Here is a 15,790-nt window from a genome sequence, read left to right as displayed (position 1 = left end):
CCTCAGGGCAGGCTGGTTGTTGCCATGGTCTCAGTTTTAGGTCTGTCTCCTGCACCTAACTAAGCAGACATAGCATTTTGTTAACCACTGGGAGAATATATTCACTGTTCTTCCCCCATGAAAAAGAGGCCCCTCATTTCTGCAGCTTATAAAGCTTATGAACCACAGAACGTGGTTTTGCTGTCAACCCTGGGTGTACTTTTTTAGTAACAAAGTTATAAACACTCCAGCAAAGTACTGTTAATATAAAAAATGTATTCCCTGCTTCCCTTTTTACATGTGAGCTCTGTATTTTTTGGAATTGGGGCTTCTCAAGTCCCATCCTGTTGCTTTGAACCAAAAAACACCTTTGCACATAAAATTTACTGTAAAAAAAAAGAAAAAAGGTCAGTTTTTTTTCTGCTCATCCCTTGCTAAAGCCTTGGCAGGGTGTCCCAGGGTGCCTGCCCCAGTGCCACCAGCCAGCCAAGGTAAGCAGTGCACATGTGAGGAAAACAGTGAGGACTATTCAAGAGGAGCTGGGTTGCTTTCCCTCCTGGGTCATCTTAGGTCTGGATTGGGGTTTTTTCCAATAAAATCAAATTAAACAGGATTAAAAAAAAAGGCTAATCTGTTTTAAAATAGCATACCTTAGAGGTCTGTCTGGTGTTTTTCTGAAAGTCCCTTTCTTTGGTGGCTCTTTTGTTTCTTCACTTCTTCTCTTGGCACTTGTGACCGCTGGATTTCCTGTGTTAGTTCACGAAAGGATTTAAAAAATAGAGGATCAAGGGTCTTTGAAAAGGAGTGAGGAATGAGGGCAGCTTTCTGCTTTGGATAGGGAATGAACCTTCAGCTGTTCTTGTTGCATTCCATAAAAGGAACTTAGGATTGGGTGTTGAGGGAGTTGCTTCCAGCACCAGGCACCATCTACAGGGCCCAGACCCGTTGGGAAGTCCTGACTAGAAGATCCTGCAGTTGCTGAACATGAGTTCAGACCTCACTCTGAGACAGCCAGTGGCACCTGTTACCTTTAGGCAGGCACCATATGTCTGTAAGGTGGCTTTCTTCCTTAGGTCATCACACTGCAAGTTGTTGTTCAACAGCTGCTTAAAACTAAAATTAGGCTTTGGGCTGTTTTTTTAAAGGGTGGTTTGAGTGTTTAAAGCTCTGTGTGCATCCAAGCATCACTTACAAGGATGTGAGATGACTTGGGGCACAACCCATCTCTCTCTCTCTTTCTCTCAATCTCTCTCTCTATCTATCTATATATTTATTTTGAAAGCTTGCTTATGCTGTTTACAAGATCCAGTGTATATTTGGTGTTTGGCTCTGTTTGCCAAAAGAAATTGTAGAAGGAAATGCCACCTGTCCAGTGTGCCTGTGCCCCGCTCTGTAGGCATTTGGAATAATTCAGCTGAAGGTTGTTTGTCTCCCTTTCACAGAAAGGTGCTGGATATCATCTGGATTTGTTCTGGGTGGCCATTCTGATGATCGTCTGCTCCTTCATGGGGCTGCCCTGGTATGTGGCTGCTACCGTCATCTCCATCGCTCACATCGACAGCTTGAAGATGGAGACGGAGACTTCAGCCCCTGGAGAACAGCCCAAGTTTTTGGGAGTGAGGTATGTCCAACCACAAAGGCCTTAATTACTGTGTTTGCCTGTAAAATCCTTTTATACAAAGAATTTTGTGCTGCTCCCTGTTTCCAAAGCCAACCGTGAGATTCAGCAGCACAGGTCTCCGGCGATTCCTTGGGCAAACCCCAGGTGTGACTCCTCAGAAGTTTATTTGGCCAGATCAGATGCAGTTTTCCAGTGTTAAAGAAGATAAATTACCTGCAGATTTCTTTATCCATGGAAATGAGGCATTCCTTAGCAAATGTAATGGTCAGACATGCAAACCTGTTCTGCCTAGAGCAGTCAGCTCTACTTAATGGAGTTATTTTTTCTGTGTTTGGTTGCCTTAATTAAGTGGTCTGAAGTGCTTCCGATGGGAGCACTCCTGGAAATCAGGCTGCTTGTTTAGGCAACTAAGTAGAAACTTAATGGCCTGACTTAACAGTGCTCAGAAATATTAGTGGCCAAGCTTTTTTGGAAGTGGGAAGCCCTATGGGCGCTGATGAAGGCACATGTTCGGCACCTTGTGAAGGTCTCAGCCATTTTTCCAAGCTGCTGGAGCGCTCTGAGCAGGACTCACAATATGTGACTGATCTAAGGGTGGAGAGCTAATGATTTTTTCCCTCTCTGAGTATGGCCGTGTGGGGAATTTGGAGTGCTGGTTAATGGTCTGTAATGTTTAACATGCAAACACACCCCTCCTCACTCAGTAGTAGTGCTCTGTTGACCCCAAACAGCATAAAGAAACCGATCTGGGGTTTGAAAACAGAGCTGTGCAGGGCTTGGTCAGGATCCAGCCACCTGTCTGATGCTGTAGGCTGAAAAACGTGGCTGCAGAAGTGAGTTTTTGGGCTTTATGTTGCGTACTCAGAATATAAAACCAAAGCTATGGTCCTCACCCAGTGATGTTGTTTCAGGGAGCAGAGAGTCACTGGAGTCATTGTTTTCATCCTGACCGGGGTGTCTGTCTTCATGGCTCCCATCCTGAAGGTAAGGATGGTTAACAGTTCTTTGGAAGCTTGAATCCAAACCTTTTGGAAGGCAAACCCACCATGATTGTAGTGTGCTGCAATAGTGACGAAGTTCAGGGCTGGGAGTCTTGGGCGCTGTGATTTTTTTTCATTTTAAGATTATTCTTCCATGTTTGCATAAAGTTAAGTTTCCTTTTCTTTTATGATTCCTTTTGTACCTTTGCCATGCCTGCATTTTATGGAAAACGAATCACGGATAAAGCTCAAGAGTATGGAAAACATGTTTCTGGAGGAAGTAGTGTAATTAAATGGCATTCCTTCATCTCCTGAATCTTTTTTTCCTGTGAGTTTAGCCAAGACTCTGGACAGATGTGCTGCTCATGGATCTAGGTAGGTTGCTATTTTCCAAGACCAGAAATGCGTTGGCACGTAGCCACAGAGAAATGCATCCTTAGTGGATCATCAGATCGTAGAAGGGAACTGGAAAACCTGCTTATCCCTGTCTTGTGGAGGACACAGCCTACTCTGGGAATGGTGATGGAAGCAGTGCCAAGCACAGACATGCAGTCCAATGGTAGATGTCAGCTGCAGGTGTCCTTCTTCATGGATCCCAAGGCCGATGGTAGAAGCAGAACATGTCAAATCAGTGGCACCGTGCACTGTAACTCCAGGATGGAGCAGATGGGTGTCTGGAGGAGCATTTGGAGGAGGCAGGGGAGTTTTTGGAAGCCACAGGGGCTGCGAGGCACAGTGAGATGTGAGCCGGAGGGGAGGAGGCAGGCAGGGAGCAGCAATGCTGCCTGTGGAGAGAGTGGAAACAGTGGCTTTCCAAAGCCAGCGTGTTTCTCTTCTTCATTTCTAAGGTTGTTTGTACGGCTTGAATTTTGATGTCTTGGTAACAGTTTCTGCCTCTGCACAAACAGGCACTTCCGTGCCCTTAATTTAATGCCTGATTGTGATAATCCTGTTTGTTAGTCCATGTGACCTTTCCCTGCAAGATCCCTCTTCCTCTGTTCCACTGGGGTCTATTATTTCCCCTGTTATGGCTTCAGTCATTAGTTCTTTGCTGTGCTTCCCCTAAGACAGCGTGTGGGGAAGATCCTCGCGGGAGGACGCCTGAGGATAAATCGGCACGCTCCTGGCCCACGTGCCAGCGGGAAGGACCTGGCAGCATTTCAGGACCTTTAGCAAATTCCAGTGGCAGGGTCCTGCTGGAGGGAGCTGCTCTGCTAAATGCATTGCAGAACATTTCAGTCTTCTCCTGCCAGCGGCAAGTTGAACGCTGACGATCCCGAATTCAATAAACCAGGCAATGCATGGAATAATCCCAGCTTTGTTTTCTGGGGCTTTTGTGGTGATTGTGCTGGTTTTGGATGTCACTGGTGTTTCTGCTCAACTGTGGCAGATCTCCACAGAAACATCCTCGGCCCTGCTGAGAGAGTGACAGGCACTTTCCTATAAATACAGTTTTAATCCCCTTGGCCCACAGCAGGTTTGGTCGGAGTGCTGAAGCCAGCAACCCCATCATTGGGGAAGACTTTGCCAAGAGAAAGTCTTCCAAACTGACAGCACCGCTTGCTGCTCTGCAGGATAATGTACTGAGGTTTCACCTCGGGAGGATCTACGGGATTAATCATCGTGGAATGGAGAAATAATATTTGGGCATTTTTCTTATTTTTAAAAAAAAACCACAGAAATAAATAAAAGGGGAGGAGAGCAGTGAAAATGAGCTAGAAAGCTGAACTCTGATTTCTGGAGATGTTGCCTTATCTTGTCTCATCCCCTCAGATCCAGTTAGGGCTTTGAATCCTGTGGTCCCCCACAGCTTTGTGAAGCACACAGTGGGTCCCCACCCCACCCCACCCACAGTGGTGATGGCAGACCCCCACTGTGGAGAAAACATTTGCCTTTTAATGGGCATTACCAACACGGCTCTCCAGAGGAAGGAAATAAATCCAAGAGAAGGATGAGTTAGCAATCAAGAAGCGTGCAGGAGCTGATAGGGAATGAGACTCAGGAAGGAAGAAAAAATGTAGGCAGGAAAACTTTGAATGGCACGTGGCCAGGTGACTTAGATGCTCATGTGCCCCCAGGGAAATACTTGTAGGAAATGATGAATAAGGTGGTGGGGAATACGCTGAAACACTGGATAGCTGCCCTGTTATTTGCCTCTTTCATGAGCTCCGTGCAGAGGTTGGAAGGGGAGTGTTCCCAGCACAGGAGTTCTGGGAACAGCGGGCACTGTGGCTGTGCTGCGGCTGCCGTTCAGTGGCAGCCACCTGGAACTGCAGGAGGGCTGTCCCTCGGAGCTCGTTCCATCCCCCTTGGGCTCCAGTAAATCCCACGAAGGCCGTTATTCAGCTCCTGCCTGTGGTTTGTTCCAAGCATCCCCGTTCCCGTCACACCAGGCTGGCCGCACAGTTCTGCTGGGGGGGACAGAGGCTCGTTCTGAGGAGCGTGTGTGGTGTTCCTCACTCCCACAGGAAGTGGTGGATGGAGGAATGGGTGGCACTTAGCACTCGAGGGAGCAGAAAGTGATGTTTGAAAGGACAGATCCTGGCAGTGAAGAAGGGAACTCTCAGTCCTGTATTTGGGATTAGTTAGGGATTAATGTGTGTGAGAGATGGAGCGGGCAGAGATTGGGTTGGCATGACTGTCGTTGCTGAGGTGGGGCTCCAGAGAAGAGCCTTTCTGCATGGATTTGCATGACTTACTGAGCCGGATGTGGAATCACAGGATTGTGTCAGTTGGAAAAGCCCTCTAAGATCACCCAGTCCAACCAGCACTGCCAAGCCCACCATTAAACCCTGTCCCCAGGTGCCTCGTCTACACAACTTTTAAATTCCTCCAGGAATGCTGACTCCACCGCTTCACAACCCTTTCCATGAAGAGGTTTCTCCTAATATCCAGTCTAAACCTCCCCTGGCACAACATTTCCACTTGTTCTGTCACTTGCTACCTGGGAAAACAGGATATACCTCAAACCGCAGGAACACTCTGCCTTTTCTTCTTCTCTGCCTTCCGCTTCCAGTCTCATCACAAAGCCAGAGGTGAAAGGCAGTTTGCAGCTCACTGGAGCATGTTTCCCCACCTCCTCCTTAACTCGCTGACTGCCTGCTGTCATTCCCTGTGGTTCTTGGCCAGACGTCCAAGTCCTGGTCAAGTGGGGGAGTGCGATTGCACAAATGTCCTTGTGTCTCTCAGAACACAGCAGAAGGATCTATTTATTTGGCTTTGTTTTGCTTGATTATTTATATGGCTTTATTCTTCCGTGTTGTCCACTCATAGAGGCAGTTGGAGTTGATCACAGGCTGGGACTGACATCCCACCGCGTGTTGACAGTGCACTGTGTACAGGGAGGGTTGTTCACCTGGTTTCTCCTGCTCTTCCTCCCGCAGTTCATTCCCATGCCTGTGCTCTACGGTGTCTTCCTCTACATGGGTGTCGCGTCCCTCAACGGCGTGCAGGTGAGTCCCTCCAACATCACGGACAAGGAGCACAGGGGCTCTCCCACAGCCCTCCAGCTTTTCACTTCTCCTTCACTGCCTCATCTTCCTTCCCAAGAAACCCAGGGAGGGTGGCAGCTGTCACAACCATTGCACAACCTGGGTGTCCTGAGGTGAAGACCGAGGGAGAGCAGCCAAGTCTGTGCCAGGGGATGCTTTGTGAAGACCCAGGTTCATCCTGGGCCTTGGAGCAACCTGGTCTAGTGAAAGGTGTCCCTGCCTGTGGCAGGGGGATTGGAACAAGATGGTCCTTAAGATCCCTTCCAACCCAGACCATTCCAGGATTCCACAGGCTTCCTCCCCAGCTCAGGCTCGCTCCCAGGGTGGTTCGGGTCCTCTGCCACAGACTGAAGGCGAACAAGGAGGATGATTCATGGCAGTGGGGTTATTCTGCAATGCTAACGAGCGGGAACATTGTTCTCTGGGGAGGGGAAGCCAAGCCCCTCTCTTTGTCGTTGAGGAAATCTTATGTAAGGAGCCGTTCTCATGGCCAACGCCTGTAGCTGGCCCAAGGAGGCTGGAAGTGGTTTTGTTGCTTTCTGGCACCCTGTTAAATATGGCCTTTCTTTTACTGCTGGGTTGTGCCCTAAGGGGAGGGGACTGCCTGTTCTGTGAGCTCCAGGAGAATTCCCTCGGGGGTTCTGCAAAACAGCCCCAGGTTCCATTCACTGGTGCAGGATCCATCCGGTCCTGGCAGTGGGCAGCGAGCCCACCTCGGGCAGGGGACAACGCGGGGATTGTCCTGTTGGCCCTGGGGCTGGCTCTCCCGGAGGGGATTTCCCCTGCTCCTGGCCCAGGTGGTCAGGGGACTGGGCAGATTGTTTCCCACTAATCAAATGTGTTTTTCACTGCATGAGAAATCCCCATTTTGGTTTAACTCCAAGTCCATCCGGTCCAGCACAGGGCAAAGGGGCACTGCTGGGAAAGCTGCCCGTCTTCCTCGCTCTTCGGCAGGGTGCTGCTCTGTTCTCTGGCAGTGTGGTGTCTGCCCTCTCCTCTGCTGACCTCTGCTCCTGATTTATTTGGGGAAAAGAAAAGCACTGTTCCTAAATGCTGAATGTCTTTACTTGGCAGGACCGGGGCAGGGGAGGGCAGCAGGAGTGCCCCAGAGTGTGATGCTGACCCTGGTTTGGGCATTCATCTTGTTTTCTCTCTTTTTTGTGCATCCTGCATTTCATTTCACTGTCCCTTTCTTTTCTTTTGCAGTTCATGGATCGTCTGAAGCTGCTCTTGATGCCTCTAAAACACCAGCCTGACTTTATCTACCTGCGCCACGTCCCTCTGCGCAGGGTCCACCTCTTCACCTTCCTGCAGGTGGTGTGCCTGGCCCTCCTCTGGATCCTCAAATCCACCGTGGCTGCTATCATATTCCCTGTCATGGTAGGTGATGCCCTCCACCACATCTGTCCCTCCCTCCCTTCTCCCTCACATCCCTCCCTTTCACAGCCTGCACCTTCCGTAGTCATTCCCTCCCATAAATGGGTAAATCCAACCTCTCCCTGCCAAATCCCTGGCTCAGGGCTCTGCTCATGGGACTGGTGTAGGACTGCATGGGGTCAGTGTGGCCGTGCCTGCCTTTACATAAATCCTCTGGAGGAAAATGAGCCTGGAAAGTTAATTTTTTCCCAGAAAGGTGTAGTTAGTGTTGACCGTTCCTGGCTGCCAAGGTTAGATTTGCCATGGTTTCTCCTTGAGCTGCATGAACCAAGGAGAGGAGCAGTTTTCCTGTTTTAGTCCACACTAATTACTGGATACAAAATGTCTCCCTGGCTTTTAAATAGCACAAATTGACAAAACCAAGAAGGAGACTCAGTGCTAAGAGGGGTGCCAGAGGGAGGGAAAGGATTAGAGGAAAAAAAGGAATGTCTCTTTTCCTTGAACTTGAGTAAAAAGACCCTAATGTTTTTTCACATCAGAGGGTGATTATTCAGATCATTACTGGAGCTACAGACACAGGCTCTCTCTGGCTTGGAGATAGGTCAGACTGATGCAAAGGCAAAGCTTTATGAAACTCCTGAGTAAATTTGGACCCCCCAGGTCACCTGATTTCAGGTTTATGGACAAGTAAAATCTCAGTTGTGTGGGCAGGTCTTTGCAGTGCTTATTTAAGGGACAGAAGGAGGGAGGGCAGAACTCAGGTCAAGGACAAGTTGGTGAAATGAGAAAAGATGATGCAAGTAAAAAAATCCTCCAAATGTTCCTTCTGGGACACATGCTTCTGTAAAAGGTGTTAAAAATCAGCAGTTCCCATTCTTCCCATTCCATCGCTTTTCCATGTCTGTCTTGTGCTGCTGTTGGAAGCTGAATCTAAAATCTCTTTGCCCATAATAGAATCTGAGTGAAGCCCAGGTCTGCCAGACTTTGTTACAATAGTGCAAACTCAGGGAAGGCACAGCCACAGTTCTGATGGAGCTAGGTATGATGGCAGAACCTCACTTACTTGCACTCAGGAACCAAATTACTGTACACTCCCAATTTGTGAGGATCCAGACAGTAGCCACCTCCCTGTTTATTTGGAGGAAAGGCGTTTCAACATGGCAGTAATTCATAGTGGGATGATCACGGGTGTCTGTGTGGCATCTTTCCACCCCCTGAGTAATTCCTCACGTCTGTAATCGCATCTTAAGTTACGCAAGTCAAAGCTCGAGATCTTTTCCTGGGAATTGTTTGTGCTGTTGATCACCATTGCTTGGCACAGACTTTTCCTTAAAGGCAGCCTGTTGGGAATGGGTTACAGCTTCCAGCCTGTCCATGTACCCCTTGGCAAAGCCTGTGTGGGATCTGATGGGGGTGTCAGACCCAGTGTCCGTGTAAACACCCATTTGAGACACATCCCTTACTTTTTTCCCAGTGCCTTCGATTACAGTGTTGCACAGAACGAGCTTTTCCTCCAGTTCCCTGCAGCTATAATTTGAGTAAACTTTATTCTGCAAACTCTGGGGGCACAGATTGGCCCTTGTCTGATTTCTAAAGAGCCCTTACATCTAGGGAAGTGATGAGAAATAAGGCCAAGTTTTATTACTCAGGCTGCCCCGCAGACCTGCATCCAAAAGTAAATGAAAATGCTCATTTTTTGTCTCTTTATTATTTATAATACAGGAGTATTGAGTGACTACATACTGTTTTGTGCCCATTGTTTATTCTGATGTGAAGCAGTCACAGCTCAGCCTATCTGTATGTTCATTTGCAGCCAGAATTCAAGTGGCTTAGAAGCAGCATTGAGAGGAAAGTGTTCCCAGTGAAAGGTAAAATGTGACTGGGAATCCCTCTCTGCCTTTGCAGATCCTGGCCCTGGTAGCAGTCAGAAAAGCCATGGACTACCTCTTCTCCCAGCATGACTTAAGCTTTCTTGACGACGTCATTCCAGAAAAGGACAAGAAGAAAAAAGAGGATGAGAAGAAGAAGAAAAAGAAGAAGGGCAGTATGGACAGTGACAATGATGATGTAAGGAGCTTTCTGCTCTTGTCACATTCCTCCTTCCTAGCTACCTAACCCCGGGCACAGTCCGTGCCCCTGCCCAGTGCTCTCTCGGAGCTGACAGCTCAGTCTTTTGCTGCTGCAGCAAATGGACCCCAAAGAAAACTTCTTTCCTATGTTGCCTTCCCTTTTCCAACCTGTGGTGGGTGGTTTGTGCATTGCCAGGAATGAGATCACACTTGCCAAGAGCAGGTGTTACCTGCTGGGATGTCATGCCCCTTGCTAGAATGCCTCTCATCACCCTGCCTCCTCCAGCTTCCCTCCTCCACCTTTCTCCCCATCGTTGTCTCTTACATTTTAGGAGGAGAATGCTTTTCACCAGCACCTTTGGTCCTTCTGGTTTTCTTTTTTTATTTTTTTTTATTCTTTTTTTAAAATTTTTGTAATGGTTCTTTTTTTTTGAAAACACAAAAAAGATGTGACTGCTTTCTGTTGGTAATACTCATCATTTAAATATTTCCTGAGCATCCATGCCCTCTGCTGTACACTCTGGACCTACCTCAGGTTGCAGCATATCCTGAAATAGCAAAAAGTGACCTGACTAGACAAGACCCACGTGCCTTTGACTCTTCTGTTTCTTACTGTATATATCAGAAGAAGAAATATAGTCCTGGTGCCTTCAAATGTTAATGTGATCCTGCTCAGGTCTACCTCAAATCCTTTAAATTTATACCGAAGTGCTAAACACACTCCACAGCGAGTCCAAAGCACGACATCACCACTTCTGCTCGTGTATCCACCCAGGGTCCATGAAGAAGGGCTTTCCCTGGGATGTAGGGAGAGGTAAGGTCCCCTGAAGCTGGAAAAGAATCCCATTTTGTCACGGCAGGGGAAACAGCTGGGAGGATTGGCTCTTACTTCAGACAGCAAGCTCCCCTGTCCCGTCGTTCCTCCAGTTCCCAGGGTGAGGGTTTCCTTCAGCACCTAAATTTGTGCAAACCAAAATGAGATTAAAAGAGGCCCTGCTGAGTAATCAGCAAAGGTTTGATTCCATCCCCTCCTCTTGACTGGTCTGCATCCAGCAGCTCCAGCCATGGCTCCCCTCTGTCCTGTATGTTTTAAGCTATCTCCTCTCTTCCCAGGCTTTTCCTGAATTCCAGGTACAGTAATTAATCTAGTGAGTAAGAGATTTTATGCAAAATGTTGGTTCTTAACTCTTGTTGGGTTTCTTTCAGCGCTTGCTTTTACCAGCTTCCTGAATGTACAGCTCTGGGCATTACTGGTTGGATTACTTTCCTTCTTTCCCTTCCAGAAATATCCACCCACAAGGGTTAATCCTGTGGGATTTGGGGGGCAATTCACGGGTCTGAGTTCAGCCAAGGGAACTGCTGGGCGTTGCTAATGCTTTATTTGAGTTATGCTTGTCCCTCAACCTCATATAAATAGTCCCATCTTGCTGTTGGGAGTATGAAATAAGGCACTAGATGTCAGTTATGTTAAAAAATAACTTAAAATAAGAATAATAATCCAAGGAGAGCAATTCTCTGGCCTCCCTAGTGTTTTCCTGCCCTGACTGGAAGGTCTCCTCCCTCCACCCTGGCATTGTGGGTCTGGTTCTCTCCAGGAACAAAGATGTCCCAATGTTTCTTGCCAATCCCACCTTCCTGCCTTTGCCAAGTTAGGCAATATCAGCCTTTACTTGGCTATGAGAAGTTCCCTTTATTTTTAAAAAAGCAGAATAATTCCAAGTACTGTCTGCTAAGCATAAGCAGGTAGGTGATAGAAGGCAGTAAGTCCTGCTGGTACCCCAGCTTTTCCCTTTGCCTCTTCCTGACCTGGTTGCTGTTTGTCCTGCCAGGCCAGGGATACTGAATCCCTCCAAGGGTCCTGGAATTGGTGAACTAGAGGTGTAACTGAGGCTGGGTTTTACCCACATTAAAGAGGAGTTGCTGAACCAGCCCAGCATACAGAACCTCTGCCCTCATAGAGCAACTGGGAACAACTAAGGGGTTTTACAGAAATGCCAGTAGGATAAAGGGTTTGGATGAGCTTTCCCAGCAGCCAGTGCCCTGCTGTGTCTGCCCACAGATCCGTTTTCTGTCTGTATTTCCTGCAGCCGACTCCAAGCAGAATGGGATGGTGTCTTAAAAGCTGGTGGGGTGGGAAAGGGGAAGATCTGTGTTAATTTACAATTCCACAAGATTATCCTTTCAGTCTGTTTTACTTTTGGAGTGTGAAGAACAAGGGGAAGTGGGGTGCAGTGGGGAACCAGTGGAATCTACCAGGCAACTAAAACTAAGCTGGACGATTCTTTTCTCTTTTTCCTTCTTTTCTTTTCCCCGTTCCTACAGAAACTATGTGAAGGATAATTTTAATGTGTGGGAGACGATAAGAGAGAGAGCAGTGGGAATGTTCTAAGACCTTTTACACGTTTCTTTCACAGTCTGACTGCCCCTACTCAGAAAAAGTCCCAAGTATTAAAATACCAATGGACATCATGGAGCAGGAACCTTTCCTAAGTGATAGCAAACCTGCCGACAGTGAGTAGAACTAACCTCTTGCATGCCTGCTTGACTCTGACTTGCACTACAAATATATATCTATATATTTAGAGTGATTTTTTTTTAAATCTTTCCTTTTACTTGAGAAGTACTTCTTCTTGTTCTATTTTTTTCCTCTCTTTTTTAATTTCCAGGCCTCTGCTTTATGACAGATTTTGCTTTTGTGAGCTTTTTGTTTTGTTTTTATTTTTTTCCTTTGCTGGTTACAAAATCAATGTTGTTCTTTCTGGTGCCTCCAGCTTAAGTGCTTTTCTCCAGCTCCTGACAGGTCTCCTGGCCACCCACTCTCTCCTCTCCTCTCCTCTCCTCTCCCCCTTGGTGTTAACCTGCTGATGGTGGGATTTATTTTTTTCCTCTGAGTCTGGTGTTCTGGATTTACAGCGCTGTCCTGTCACTGTTTGTTCCCTTAGGTGCCAAGCAGTTGCAAAAAAAAAATCAGCACTTAACAGAGTAATTAATTATTTGTGTCATTAAGCTGCCCAGGCAGGGATCAGTTGGTCATTAACTTATTTCCCTTCTTAGGTGATTTGCTTTTGTGCTCTTCTCTTGGTTTTAATTTCTCATGTTAATATCCATAAATGCTGATTGTAATCTTTATTTTCAGTCATTCCCACTTTACATTTTCCTCTTTTAAGTGAGGAATCACAGCTGACCTTGACTTTTTTGCCTTTGGGCTGACTTTTTAATATACTAAGGGTGTCATATGCTGTTTTGTTGTGAGGTGGGAGGGGAGAAATAGAAATCAGAGTAATAAATTAGTGCTGCTGCCAGACTGGTAATTCCTGGGAGTAGGACCTAAAGCCCTAGATGATAAATCCTTAAATTATCCTTAGGGTTTAAGAGCTGGGACCTGAGTCCCTTTCCTTTTGGTGGCATAGAGAGGCCTTGGGCAACACGGAGCATTGCTCTGTGGGTTTTAGATACAGAAGCACTTAGAGATTGGGGGTTATAAAACAAGAGACATTTTTCTGGTTATTTAGATATCATCAGTGTTTTGCTGATACCAGCAAACCTTCCAAAATCAGCCTCAGGCAACCACACATCCTCCTCATTCTGTGAAAACACTCTGATATGCTAAAAGCAAATTGCATCCTAAACATTGTTCCACAGGATTTTAGGATCAGATGCCATGTTTTCAACATCTTTATGGCTAAAATAGTTAGGGAGAAGTTAATTCTGCCATGTTGGAATGCCCTTGGAGATGGCATGGGGTAAATCACCCATGAGCCAAACTATAGTTGGTTTGTGTATTGGTACATTTCTGTAATCAAATATTTGATTTGTTGGGTTTTAATTAAAAACAATGAAAAAAAAAATTAAACTTATCAGGCCATTGGAACAGAAAAAACAGCCGGAATTCAGTACCACTCTGGTGTTGTCCTTGGATATAACTGTGCTCTGCGATCCAAAGTATATTCCTAATAATACCACTAACATCAGCTTTCCTCCAGCAAGAGGAATAGGGCTGTTATTCCCAGAGGAATAACACAGGGTCAGGAGAGAGAAGCCAGTCCAGGCAACAAGCCACCCAAGGAATGTGGGTGTGACAATGGGAGCACAGGGTAACTGAGAGGAGTAGATCCAAGGTAAGTGTCCAGCCCTAAAAGTGGGCGAGCTCCTGGGAAACTGGGCCTGTTGGCACCACAAGGGTTTTTATCTTGGAGGAGAGAGAGAGAGGGAGGAGTGGAGTGAATCCATCTGACAGGCAGCAGGAAAAGATCTTTGCCAATGGATGAGGGTTGGAAAAACTGAGGCAGGGCTGGAGGAGCCATCAGTGCTGCAGCAATGACAGCCCAGGCTTTCTTCCCCCTCTCAGGAGAAAAATCACCAACATTCCTTGAACGCCACACGTCTTGCTGATACAATTCCTTTCCTTCAATCACACGCCATGCCAAGGTAAGCACCTGGAAAATACACTTTGGAATCATCTCAGAAAAGTATCTCTGCTCCCCCTCAGCACACCCAAAGTTTGCTGTGGGAGATTCTTGGAAAAAAGCACTTGGAGAACGTTCCCTACCTTGGATTGCAGCATCCTGAAGTGATTATGAACAAGTTGATTCCATAATTATTCCAGCCCTTGCAGTGCTTGGGATGGGAAGTGGAGAACCTGTGGGAGACGTGAAGGCTTCACTAGCCTTGGATAGACCCCAGCTGCAGCACTGAGGACTGGTTTGGGAGCCAGACAGGAGAAAGAGAGAAAGACTCCCCCTGTGAGGAGTCAAGAGGGGCAGTGCTAAGGGGAAATAATCCATTTTCCCATATCTGTGGTGGAAAATAGAGTAAATAATAACCTTAAATTGCAGCAAGGAGGAGTTAAGTAACAGTTCCTCAGAGTTCAGTCCCTTGGGACCACACAGGACTTCCCAGCACCAGGAGTTGGATCTGGACCAAGGCAAGAATAGTCCTCTGAAATGTCAAAGACGTGTCTGTGCTTCCAGGTGTTAGAGAGAGTCTGAAATTCAATCCAGTGGCGATATCTGAATTATTTCAATGGCAGTTTAAGAGCGTTGCCACAGCACGGGGTGAAGGACCAAGATGCCCCATCCCCAGAAGTGTTCGAGGCCAGGTTAGACAGGGCTTGGAGCAACCTGGTCTAGTGGAAGGTGTCCCTGCCCATAGCAGGCACTTGGAACTGGATGATCTTTAAGGTCCCCTTCCAACCCAGACCATTCTGGGATTCTATGAGGCACAAAGTGCTGGACACTTGGAGCTCCTCAGTCAGTGAAATGGGTGATTTTGTCTCCTACCATGGGCATTGTTCAGAGCAAGTCATTCAGACAGCCTTATGTGATGTGTGGAGCTTATCTTCAATGCAACTGTGCAGAGTTTGTCCCACACTGACCTTGTCTTCCTTCTTCTTCGCAGCCCTCCACGAACTCCAGTAAAAGTTGTGCCTCAAATTAGAATAGAACTTGAGCCTGAAGACAATGGTTATTTCTGGAGGAGCAAGGGAACAGAAACTACTTTGTAATTTGTCTGTCTGTCCAATCTTCTACGGAATTTATTTTGTCACTAGCCAAATATTAAAAAGCTCCCTGCTCCCCGCTGGCAAAGGTAAATGAGCCACCCCTCTGCCCGTGCCCCCCAGGTCCCTCCGGGCCCCCCCACGCCGACACCAGGACTCGGATTGCCTTCTCCAAAGTGTCTCCCGTTGCAAGGAGGGCAGGAGCGTTCAGGATGTCACGGGGTACCTGTGGGAAGTGCCAGAGGCGCCGGTGGTCGTGCACCCGGTGCTTGTCTGGCAGAACAAAGCTGACCTCCAGGCTGATTCCGTGTCTGCTCCCACTGCTCGGGGATGCTGGAACGTGCTGCTAACCCTCACGCTCTCACCTGTAGTTAAAAGGAGAAGGTACTTCACTCCCAGCACAGACAGACCGTTGCCATTGCTGTAGCATGTTTGGAAATGTCCCTTTCCTATGCAATTTTTTTTTAAAGAAACACTTTAATGGACTTAATCCGTCAGGTACATGGAAGAGTGTTATTTTCCTAGATTATTTTGTTTAAATTATGGGGGCCTAACCTATGACTTCTTTTTTTTTTTTTGTCAATTTTTTTAACCTTTTTTTAATTACTGTAAAGAAAAATGAATTTTTTTCCTGCAGCAGGAAACGTATAGTTATGAGTAGTTCTACCTCTTATTTCTAGATGCCAGGCTTTCTGTAAAAAATGTATTGTACCATATATAATGTGATTTTTACAGAAAAACAAACCCACCACACCACAATCTCCAGGACGTGGCAC

At 47.0% G+C, this 15,790-nt stretch overlaps 1 protein-coding gene across 3 annotated transcripts in view; it reads left to right on the top strand.

Moving 5' to 3' along the window:
* Positions 1-15,784, top strand: part of SLC4A4 (solute carrier family 4 member 4) — a 119,578-nt gene extending 103,794 nt beyond the window's left edge. For all 3 annotated transcript variants that reach the window (XM_029965645.1, XM_018089017.2, XM_018089018.2), the window contains 8 exons: positions 1,422-1,600; positions 2,512-2,584; positions 5,964-6,032; positions 7,278-7,451; positions 9,354-9,515; positions 11,932-12,028; positions 13,866-13,945; positions 14,915-15,784. In XM_029965645.1, the coding sequence (XP_029821505.1) occupies positions 1,422-1,600; positions 2,512-2,584; positions 5,964-6,032; positions 7,278-7,451; positions 9,354-9,515; positions 11,932-12,028; positions 13,866-13,909 (798 nt within the window). In that variant the 3' untranslated portion in view covers positions 13,910-13,945; positions 14,915-15,784. The remainder of the gene's footprint in view (positions 1-1,421; positions 1,601-2,511; positions 2,585-5,963; positions 6,033-7,277; positions 7,452-9,353; positions 9,516-11,931; positions 12,029-13,865; positions 13,946-14,914) is intronic.
* Positions 15,785-15,790: the final 6 nt, after the last annotated feature.

Source organism: Manacus vitellinus, unplaced genomic scaffold (genome assembly GCF_001715985.3).
Source record: "Manacus vitellinus isolate BGI_N305 unplaced genomic scaffold, ASM171598v3 scaffold_112_pilon, whole genome shotgun sequence".
Classification (NCBI taxonomy): Eukaryota; Metazoa; Chordata; class Aves; order Passeriformes; family Pipridae; genus Manacus; species Manacus vitellinus.
This window is presented reverse-complemented; position numbering and strand designations above follow the sequence as displayed.